Genomic DNA, 12,215 nt, shown 5'->3' on the forward strand with positions numbered 1-12,215 from the left:
TTAAAATTTCTAAGGGCATCTAAAATTTAAAATTATCGCTATATAGCCTGTTTACAGGCTGAACATTTAAATAGATAAAAAAATGTTAAAAATTGAACTTACGTTAATGACTACGCGTTCGCAAAAATCGTGGTCGTGTGGGATGGGTTCGAAGTGCGCAACTCCAGTGAACTGGGAGTGGGGGGTGTGCCCGTCCTCGTCCTGGCTGCTGAGCTTGGGCAGCGACCTGAAAAAACATTCTAAGTTAAAAAAACATTCTTGACAAAAACATATGTATGTGGAAATCTCTTTGAAGTGTCTTTTAAACTGAATTTGAACTAAATACACTGCTCCAGCATAGCTAAAAGAAATCAAAATTGGGAAACAATTCAGCAAAATAAGTCTAAATCTGCCAGGAGAATGAAGACATATTCTGGGTTTAAGTCTTACCTGTAAAATTTGACTTAAGTACTAAATTTTAATACAAGTCTTGTCCATAAAAATATCTGAAAACTGATACATTGAAAGAAAAACATTCACTCATGACGCTAAGGGTGTTTTGCCATATTTTCATTTGATTTGACATATTTGTTCTTGCCTATTTCTTAGAATCGTTGATTAGGTATCGTGCATTAATGAATAATCATAGGGTTTCTAGACATTAACCAAATGAATGAATTAATACTGACCGGACAAAAATATCTGAAATAAATGATTTTCAATATATGTAGTTAATGTAGAAAATATCACATTAAGTATTATTAGGTCTTTAATATCCCTCTCAAAATTATGGGCGTTTTAGGAAACATTCGCAGATGATAATTTTGACAAAATGTTGTGAATTTCCGAAAATCATTTGAAAAAGATCAAGTTCTTCTTTTAGCTCAGTTACAGCTTCACTTCTTTCTCCTTACCATTGACCCTTTTTTTTTGCTGCTGACGTAAAAATAAACTCACAACACTGCCTCATTACTCACACCAACTACTCTCTCGTTTTACTTCTGCCGGTACTGTGTACTTACTGGGGATTGATTAACCTTTTTCTGTTCTAAAGGTATTTGTGTCTTTGCAAAAAATGTTTATCTAGTTCTGAAACCCATCAGACATAAATGGCAATTTCTCCAATGCACCCGACAAGTGGTTGGCATTAATGGTTTAATTTTTTTCGCTTGTAGGCCTAGTTCCACTTACATTGAATTAACTTTTAACAACGCATATACAGGGTGTCTCACCACACTCGACTCCTGCGTTTGCTCCTCTTCTTACGCCTTCTAAAATTACCCATTCTGCCCCTATACAGGGCCATCACATTACCGATAAAATTTATTAGCGACCATGTCTTTTCGTTAATTCGACCTGCTTATGCATGCAGTTTAACGTTGACACTACAAACAGCGTGTGTAGACTAATTTCCGCAAAAAAAGAGTTAAGGAAACTTGGTTTTACGAGCTTTGAAGAGACTTTATGGTATTGATTCAGCTAGACCGGGAGCACTTGTTAAAGGATTACGAAACACATACGAGGGTGAATTTGTTTGAGATAATGATGTATTGTGTGGGTTTAAAAATTTGACTTTTAAGAGTTCAGTCTTCCTTGTAAATTAAGCGTTTTCTATTTATTATTTGAATAAATTTTCAAAATGTGCCAAAAGCCTACTACAGAAATCAGGAAAATATTTTACTTCTGCTTATTTATACTGTTTTTATAGGGCTGAATATACTCGAAGTTTAATAAACAATAGTAATTTCAGTCTTTAATTGCCTGGTGCAATTTTGAAATTAACTAAAAAAATTATGTATAAAATTTGAATAATGCAGTTAAATTTGTTCTTTAACAAATACACAATTGGCACAATTTTAGGAGTTTATTTGTTGCTCCAGCATTTTGTGCTTGATTTATTATTTTTTTCGGACGTTCTATATTATTTTGACAATATGGCGAAGGCATATTATGAAAGCACTTTGTCCGCTATTAAATTCCTAGATGTTTGGAATGATATAAAAACACTTTTCGTACTAAAAGGCACAAACAATGCGAAAAATATTACTCATCTATTTTTACTCTCATAGAGTTCAAAAATAAACTCTCAACAGGTGTTTCGTATCCGCCACTTTGAAGATATTTCGGAGAGCTCCTTCTTACATTGTTTACAGCATTAAATCAGCTTTATTGCGTTTTTTATAAACTTTCTTGGACAGTTCGTAAACAGTGCATGCCGCCTCATGTTTAACTTATCCACACCAATCCCGGATAAAATATCCAGGAGGCCGTAAACGTCTAATAGTGTTCCAATTTCCCACAATACATCCTGAGGAGAACCATAAAATTCCCGAGGACGTCGCCGCGACCCAATTCACCCCGATCGCTGACGTCACTGGATGGGGCGCACGCCCCGTTTTCGTGACGTCATTTGCACCCATATTCAGAGCGGGGTGAAGGGCGGCCAGGGATCGACGGCCACTGCATGGATACTGTAGCGTTGCAGATGTGATGCCGGCAAATGGACCATTTTATTCAGGTGGATACGCTTTTTTGGGGTGTTCCCCAGACTATGTCGAGGGGCGAAATCGGGGATGTATTGTAAAAGACGGGAAATGAGTGTAAATCGGGTATTAGAGAATTTCTAGGTTTTCTTGAGGTGGGGGTGGGATTCCGAATGTCAAGGCTAAAGCTAACTATGTAGGAGTATGTTTTTGAGGAATTGATAAGATGTTATTTTTAAATTGAAGTTTCGATAGAGTGTTCTGGTAAAATGAACGTTAAAATTGTGAAATATTAAGAAGCAAAAAGAAGAGTTTTGAAGATTATTTTATTGAAACAAAAACCAAGTAACTTGGGCTGCCAAAACCGCTACCAATAAAAACAAACAGAGAAAATCAGGTCAGTTTAGGTTACTTAAAAAACAGCTAGGACTAAATCGGGTCAGTTGAAATTACTTCAAAAGAAAAAAGCCTAAATGAGGTAAATTCCAGTTAGGTTCTGACAGTGATATGGAAAGGAGCTAAGCATGTTCCGGTCTTTAGAAAACTCTACGAAAGCAAATTAGTTAGCGGATCGACTAAAAAGTGAAGTAGTTTTCGGATACTTAAAAAACAAAAAAAAAAGATATAAATCATATCAGGCTCGGGTTATTCGAAAGTCTGATTGAAAAATGATGACAGTTCAAGTTACTTGAAAACCCGGGAGGAAAAAACTTCGAGATACTTCAAACTACTGTGTTGCAGGGCGAATATTTAACCCTACTTTAGGGTAATCCTTAAATCCTAAAATTTCATTGAGAGTATAGCAGTGCAAAATCGGTTTTCAGAGGTCAAAGCTTCGTAGAAAAAAACAAAGTTAAAGTGATGATCTGACCAGTAGGATATTTCCCCGAAATGACGTCAAACTATTTCAGTTTGTAAACTATTAGGTGTACAACTTTGCTTCCGCCGTTTTTTTTCCGAATTTCGCGATTTTATTGTAAAAAACTAATTATACCTTTAGGATCCAAAGTATTGTCCATCGCTGGCCACTACTTTCTCCCATCTTTCGGGCAGCATACGAATCCCGTGTTGAAAAAATTGGACATCTTTTGAAGCGATCCACGATTCTATCCAATTTCTTACTTCTTCATAAGACCGGAAGTGTTGGTCAGCTAGCCCATGTGCCATGGATCGAAACAAGTGATAATCAGAAGGAGCTAGGGCAGGAGAATATGGCGGGTGGGGTAGGACTTCCCATTTCAATGTTTCCAAGTATTTCTTGACCACTTGCGCAACATGGGGTCGAGCATTATCGTGCTGCAAAATCACTTTATCATGTCTCTCGTTGTATTGCAGCCGTTTCTTTTTCAATGCTCGGCTCAAACGCATTAATTGGGTTCGATAAAGAGCACCTGTGATTGTTTCAGTTGGTTGTAACAGCTCATAATATATTACGCCGAGTTGATCCCACCAAATACAGAGCATGATTTTGGAACCATGAATAGACGGTTTGGCCGTCGACGTGGAAGCATGGCCGGGATATCCCCAAGTCTTTTTGCGTTTGGGATTATCGTAATGAACCCATTTCTCGTCCCCAGTCACAATACGATGCAGAAATCCCTTTCGTCTTTGCCTTGCAAGCAACTGACGCCTGTCAATATCTCTTGGTTTCAACTCGTACGGCACCCAATATCCTTGCTTCTGAATCATTCCCATGTCTTTGAGGCGTTTTGAGATTGTTTGTTGAGTCACTCCCAATGATTGTGCCAATTCTTGTTGACTTTGACACGAGTCTTCGTCAAGTAATGCTTCCAAGTTCGCATCTTGGAAAACCTTCTTTCTTCCACCGCTATGTTGGTCTTCGACGTGAAAATCACCGTTCTTGAAGCGCTGAAACCACTCACGACATGTCCTTTCACTAATAGTGGCTTCCCCATAAGTATCTGAGAGCATTCGATGAGCCTCAGCAGCAGATTTCTTCATATTGAAGCAGAAAAGTAAAACCTCCCGCAAATGACGAGAATTTGGCTCGTACACTGACATTTTCAATTGCGAATAACTTTATGATGAAGACACAAATAGACTAATATTTTTATGAGGTTATGTTAACAGGTGCCCAAGGCTCCTGCATGCCCACATGGGGTTATTTATTTCGATCATTACTTACCGCTACATACATCTATTCAAAAACGGCGGAAGCAAAGTTGTACACCTAATAGTTTCTTCGAAAATTCTCGTAATTGCAACATCATTACTTGAATTTTAAAAATGTTGAGCTTACAACGTGAAAACGAAATCCAATTCATAACTTTACTAATAAAATTTTTGATAAGAAACTCAAGAAATAATTGTATGGATGATCCCGTGTGTTGGGAAACTGGATCCGTACCGTTTCCTGGATCCAAGCCAAGTCTTGGGCTGCAGCCGGATTATTGTCGGGCGATATGAGGGTCGTAAAATTTGCCCCTTGTCGCATCCACTCAGATAAGCGATCAGCGACGTCGCTTATTGAAATCGGTAAATTCTCAGCCATTTCGGTCTTATGCATGACGCTAGTTTCGATAACGCACGTGATGGTACTAAACCAGCACACCTTTCAAAGAATTGTGTGTTTACATTGCAAGATGCAAACACCGAGATTTCTTATTGAATTAAAATTATGTTTACGTTATTTTTACGGTTTTATGGACTGATCGACATGTATCGTCATAAAAATATTGCTTTATGAGATCGTAAAGTTTGATGATCGTTTCGATTGCAGATTCTGGACAAGATGGACAAGCCACGAATTAACTTTTTTTTGGGAGGGGGGAGAAGTTAATTTCCGAAGATCAATACAAGAGATAGTATTTTCTATGGGCTCTCATTTAACCGTTTCTATGGGAATGTACCGTCAAAATCGTCAATAATCTCATCAGTATTACTAAAAGGCCTGAAGGAGAAAAATTCGAAGGAAAGTCCCTGTACGTGCTACAGAACATTCCATCCTGATCGTCAGAAAAATCCATCATTAAGGCCACTCCAAAACGTGCACAAGTTGACATGGGCCGGGCTTCTCATCCTCGGCTTTACATTAAAATCTTCTCATTGGCGTTTCTGTTTTGACTTCGTATTGATTCAATAACGGACTGAATCGAAAATGAGTTTATAGAGTTACGCATTTTTTGGCAATCAATTCGCGCTCTGGCTTAAGTGTTTCTGATATTGAGGCTGGTGTGTTTTTCCTCGAAACGTCATCTCGTCCCCCTTCCCCGGCACATGATTCGTCGTCTATAAACATGAAGCTGCGGATTTGAGTGGCCGATCGTTGTCAATGATCAATCGCCTTAATAAAAACCAAAAACCGTTAGAGCCCATCAATCGGGATTATTTTAGGAGCAAGGACACATTTTTCGGTGTATTTGTGTACGTTATGTTTTAGCGTTTAGGCGATCTAGATCGATTGTTTTTACAAAACCGACGTCTAATGAGAATGCTCGATTGATGATTTATAATAACTTAAAACCTCAGGGAATTCCGCCATTTGGAGGTACGCGGCTCTATTTTAAATGTTAAAGGCACACATCACGTGTAAGACACATGTCTAGCCATCTTAAAAAATTAAAAACGTGTTAAGGAGCAATAGATCAATGCACTGGCAACTTTATCAAAAGGATAATATCCACGGAAATTTGGGAATAAAGACAGAGTATTAATTAATTTCCTGTAGAAAGTCCCTGTTCCTTCCCATAGAAATTGTTTCAGGTAATGTTACCAGTACATTGATTTAGTGCCAAATTATTAATTTGCTGCTAACTTTAACATCAAGCTAGTTTACGTAGAAATCAAGGGTCTAATTAATATAAAGTTAGCAAAAAATTAATAAGCCAGTGGCGGAGTTGTAGCCGGACAGTTCGGTGTTGTGCTCGGGAGCCTAATTACCTCTACACCCGCCACTGATTGCAAGACAGGATTCTCAATAATTGCTGTAAACATGCTTTTGAAAACAGTGTAAATAAAAGGTGTTCATATGACACTTTCTTCAAGCAAGACAAACAAAAAAAAATGAAAAAAATTGATAAATAATAGATTCTAAAAGGCTGCGAAACGGCAATGACTTTTAAAGTATTCTTGCTTAATGCTATAGAAGTTTTTATAGAATGGGAAAACTTTTCATATAAGTACAGTAAAAACAATGGTCTGCCCGACGCATTTTGTCATGTCGAAGACTAAAAAATGCATAAAAATTAAAGAATTCATTTTGGAGAATAATTGTTGAGCTTCAAAACATTATAATACTTTAATGATGGATTGCATATTAAGCGTTATAAGGTTTCTCTATGATTTAAAAGCACATGTATTTAAAACCGATTAAAACAGGACCGTACACAATACAATTTTCAAGTATAAGAACCAGCAATCAGGGTTGTACTGAAAACAATGATACATTTTCTGCTTATCGAAATGTGATGTAGTAAGTGCTGAACTCTAAGAACTGCTACTACTACCTACGATCTTGATTATTTGCAAGTTGAACGTTTTAGGATTTAAAAATTTTGAGGACAATTTAGAATCTCGAGGCTCTTTCAAACTAAAAAAAGTAAGAATCACAGTAACTTTGTACCTTAGAAACTAATAGGCATTTTCATCATGAAATTATAAAAGATTTACCTTCAAATCCGGTTTATTCAACAAATTTGGCATACAATTTTTGACAAAAAACTGAGTCTAATGGTAAACATGTATCAAATACATTGGTCACGGCTGCTAAAAGATATTACAATTCGGTTTATGCAAGCTACTTTTAAGACTTTAAGATCAATCATTCCTCTTTTCGTGATAAGGATGATGAAAATTCTAAAAATTGAAAAAAGGAAAATTTCGATATTACTTCTACTTTGATACTGACTACAAATACCTTTATTTAGCTCTCTTAATGTTATCAGTTCCTTTTCATTTTCAAATCGAGCTTGATAATTAATCTAAAAAAACACCAAACGCTTTTCCTGAAACTTGTATCTTCCTCGAGTCCAGGATTTTCGCTTGATGAGAAAATCGCGTGCTTCCAAGAAAAATCATTTCGTGTGAAAAAGAGCCCGGGAAACCGGTTTTATCAAATCAGCATTATAATTCGCTAAAATTGCTCGAGGGGTGTTTGAGTTACTTAGCGAAACGTCCGTTGCACGAAGTGACGTTTACACGGTCAGCTCACACGTGTTTGCTGATAAAACATTACAATTCTTGCAATGAGACCACTTATTAATATACCGTTTACGTGATTAAGTTATGACGGTATTACAAGTGGTCCTAGTAGATTCTCCAAATCTTAGATGAAGACTCGCTGACACAGCAGAAACCAGATTACGTCAGGATTAAGTTCTATTAGCAATTTATAAACAAACAGCATCTAATTTTAGAAGCTTCACAAGCCTTATACCTTGCTTGTTTGTGCATATGTTTGGATTTCAATTAGGAAAATAGTGTGGAATTGAATGAGAAGAGTGTCACTTTTTTTAGCAGTAAAAAATGAAAAAAGTTTGCGTACATAAATTCACTCTAAATGAATAAAGAAACTACTTCAACGATGACTTATTTAGCATAACATAAATTGTGTAATAATAATGTTCTGCATATTTGGAAAAAACCCAAAATTTCCTTTTCATTAAGGTATCATAATCTCATAGTCTGGTTAATTTCGGATTCGAAATGGCAGAGCAAAAACAGATTTCTGAAAAATCCAAATGGCGTCATATTGTGAAAACAATTGTAAAGGGGTCCAAATCATGGCTAACTGAAACAATTATTTCACACAGCATCGTGTCGTCATTTTAAATTCCATGAACGTCAATCATTCGTCATAAGTATCTCATTTGTTTTTTTGACTGACAATTTCGTTTTCCTTCTTACAATTTTTCTTCATTTCGATTCTTACCTGGGCGGGGCAGGAGGCCTCGCGTCCTGTCGCGGCCGGAGGACGGGGGTAAGCCCCCATTTCTCCAACTGCTCGAAGCGGGCAATGGTGCGGCCTCACACTCCGCCGGAGAGGAGGAGACGGCGGCCGCCCCTCACGAGCGTCCGAGCGACTCGGGCGGCACCCTCCAAGCACCTTCGAAGTACCGTCGAAAGTCCGCCCAACGGCATAGCGACGGGCTCAGCCGCCCATCGCTATCTACGCGCGGCGCACCACTCGATTTTGTCCTCAATTTGCGACGTTGCTGTGCGTTAGTATCGACCATGGGGGTGTATGTGACTCCTTATCCTGAGCAAAATCTTCATTTGAGGACACACATCTTCCTGGGAGGAGGTGTGCCCCCATAACTATGGTTTCTTCTGGATTTGATTTAAATAAGCAGTCATCCATTCCAAATGAAAAGAAGAAGAGGCAATTGACAGCCGGCAAGACCTAGTCCATCCATTTCCATTAAGAAAGCGTTTCCTTAAGGAAACTCGCGTATGTATCGGGAGATGCGCAGTTGCGGGGCGGAATCGCGACGTTGCCGTACGCAGATAGGACAACAGCTCTCAGCTACACTTCGGAGATTGCTATAATTCGCGTGTTACGAAAATCCGTGTTCGTCGTGTACGGGGGAGCTGACTAACGAAGATGGATGCGGGATTTATCGAAAATAAACAGGAGAATTAATCGGTTTGTCAAAAACCGGTCGGAAATGGGGGAAAAATCCTCACTCGTTTTTGAGAAAAATGGCAAAAGTATATGATGTTAAAGTCAACATAGGCTTTTCAGAGCGTTTTGTGTCAATATTGTTATCTAAAAGTGGCCTGTAGAGATTCAGATTACGCTGCTGTTCGACTTGAATAAAGTCACAGTAGGTGCAATTATACCAAAAAATTGTCTCTGAAGTTTTAACCGGTTTAAAAAAAATCCTAATGAATTTTGTCAAAACCTGGCGTTAATATTCGAAAGTAAACGACGAACACTACATTGCAATTTCCTTGATTTAAACAAAAACGTATCGTAGTGTGGTGTTACTTTGCACACAAAATTGATATTTGTTAATATTAACGCTCCTCTTTTTTTCTAATATAGAAGAAGAATTTTAATATTTGAGAGTTTAGCATTTTTCCAATCAATCTAATAACACAAATTTTATTTTGCACTTTGCTAAACATTTTTTTTTAGTATTTAAAAATCTAGCAAAATCGACAAAGAGCGTGAATTTATCATTAGCGTTTAAACAGGTAGTTAACCAATTACTAGGAACTTAAATTATATTTTTGCCAATTTAAGATATTTTTAAAATGCACCTATTTGTTTCCTATTTTTTTTTATTTATCACTAAATAAAACTAAATCTTTTGTTTCTACTTACGTCAAACATCACATTCTAAATGAAGACAAAAGTAATAAAAACAGTATTTGGTATATCATTCTGATTTAATTCTACTAACAACTACAGAATAGCTCTTTTCAATATCTCCGAATAATTTTTATAATTACGAGTTTTCAACTTTTTCGTAAAAATTCGCTCAATTGTTAAATTGTTTCTGTAACAATCAGGCGAAGTTAAATACTTAATTTAAAAATAATAATAATAAATAAATTCAGTTGATAAAGCCTTTCATAAAACTGTAACTTTTTAAGAAAAAATATCATAACTGAAACAAAAAATAAAGCTATGAACGGAGGTATAGCTTTTTTGATTCCTTATCTTTTAATTTGGGAGATGCCTCGTTTCGTATTCAGGCTGGCTACTACAGAACAAAAAGTCTATAAATGAATTTTTGACAAATTCACATATAATAGCAAAGCAACACCACCGTACGTTATTTAAATATTGAATATGTTTGATTTTATACAGGTGGATATGTACACAGCATATTCATAATTTTGAGAAATAGATGAATGGAAAACAGCCATTCAATAAAAAAAAATTACATTGACAACTCTTTTATCACCAAATTGTATCAAGTCATCTGTCAAGTTTTCATTCAAATTAAGTCAAGTTTACTGTTTATTAAGTAGTAAACCCCCACTTAACTTTACATCTTTGACACTGTTTTTGTTTATCGTGCGTATTACCTGTTATTTTGAGCATGATAGCCTAACTAAGGGCAGCTTATATTAACTAGGTATAAATGGTGGTTAGTTCGAGGAAAAACCTCAGTCCTTTGATATTTTTAAGTTGCTCTAGCGACAACGGAAATATTTAACATCGCACCAAAAATTTGGATAACTGTACAATTAAAAAAAATTATTGGTTTTGCCAAACACATCAAATTTTTATATTAACATGTTTATTTTTCTTTGCTTTACGACATCGTTTTACAACTTTTAGCTTACTGTTTTTTGATTCAGGCCAGGACAGTGATACAAGTCATAAAAAGGGAGCTCAAGATGTTAACAGAAAAGTTGATTCATTGATTGGACATACGGTGAACTCAAAAATCCACTGTTTCCAACACCAATCTGTTCGATTGAAACATAAACAATTCAGGTGTGAATTATGCACACAACATAGTTGAATTATTCAAGGAATACTCACTCAACATGTATAAAGTACTACATGGTTTATTGAGGAAATACGTAAAACTTCCAATAGATGTAAAATACAAGCGTATTGGATGAACCAATTTCGTAGTATGTAAAATTTTTTATTTATTTTTATTTAATAATATGGGGATTAAAAGATAAAAATGCTCAACCTAAGCAAATATATCTAGCGAATGACGAGTAATTTCGTAGAAATTATTGTTTTATTTCCCATTCCAATATTAAGTTTGAGGGATGTTCTGCTTTGTATTGATGCTGACTACTAATAAAACCAAAAATACCGTAAAATGTATTTTTGGCAGATTTGCCTATAATGATAAAGCCACACCGCTCTACGGTACGTAAATTGGCTTACAATTTCCATTGTGTAATTTTATTATTTACTTTATTATTTATTGCGCCTACTTCTACGAAACCGCTAAAAATTCCACAGTTATCCCAATAAAATCCTATTAATGAATCTTCATCTCAACAATAAGACTTCGAAGACAATGTTGCACGTTTTTCTTTTACATTTTCAGTCTCTCTTTTCAGATAACAATATTGGCTCATGGAGACTGAAAGAAAAAACAGGAAACAAGATAACACCCCTAACACTCCATGGAGACGAAAATCACCCCTACGGAAGAATGGTTGAACTTCACAAACATAATTGAGGCCTCGCTAGGAAAAACTCAGAAAACAACCATCCTCTCATCCTCACTCAATCCCACCCAAATCCAGAAGAGACCAGCCTCCCTGCTCTGTCTCTCTCTCGGCACCGAGAACAAGATGTTGACAGGTAACTCGGTGAGGCCGGCTGCCTCTTACTTTTCCAGAGGTCCTTTGGCTGGTCCACTCTCAGTTACGTCATCACTAAGGTCTCCGGAGGCCCCACTGGCTCAGTAGGCCCCTCGTTAGCCCCATTTCGCGCGCGGGACGCGGTTTTGACGTCACGCTCGCCACTTTCACGCTCGCGGTCGCACACTGACTGGAACCGTATCACTGGATCGTGAGGGATCGTCGGGAATCGGTCTGGATCGGTGGGAGACGCGTTGCCAGATTTCCTGGCGGGGATGGTGGAAAAGGGCGGCCAGGGTTGTTTTGTTTTTCTACATGTTAATGACTGCAATTAGGGGCACCGGCAACGATGCAAAATCACTATGAATTATTAAATAACATCAGATAAACTTAAATACCTCTTAACTTTTGCTAGTACGCAATGTTTATTTAAACCTTGAAACAAAAACAAACGCGAATGAAGATGTCATGTTTTGGAAGCGCGCGTGCTCCATATGTCAACTG

At 37.0% G+C, this 12,215-nt stretch overlaps 2 protein-coding genes across 10 annotated transcripts in view; both read right to left on the minus strand.

Moving 5' to 3' along the window:
* Positions 1–12,215, minus strand: part of LOC136414351 (translation machinery-associated protein 16 homolog) — a 37,006-nt gene that overhangs the window by 17,860 nt on the left and 6,931 nt on the right. The window lies entirely within an intron of this gene.
* Positions 1–12,215, minus strand: part of shaker (Potassium voltage-gated channel protein Shaker) — a 69,697-nt gene that overhangs the window by 13,821 nt on the left and 43,661 nt on the right. For all 9 annotated transcript variants that reach the window (XR_010752538.1, XM_066398291.1, XM_066398290.1 and 6 more), the window contains one exon: positions 103–226. Coding sequence is in view for 8 of the 9 variants with exons in the window: in XM_066398291.1 (XP_066254388.1) it covers positions 103–226 (124 nt within the window). In the remaining variant the exon portion in view is untranslated. The remainder of the gene's footprint in view (positions 1–102; positions 227–12,215) is intronic.

The sequence above is a fragment of the Euwallacea similis genome, chromosome 17 (assembly GCF_039881205.1).
Source record: "Euwallacea similis isolate ESF13 chromosome 17, ESF131.1, whole genome shotgun sequence".
Classification (NCBI taxonomy): Eukaryota; Metazoa; Arthropoda; class Insecta; order Coleoptera; family Curculionidae; genus Euwallacea; species Euwallacea similis.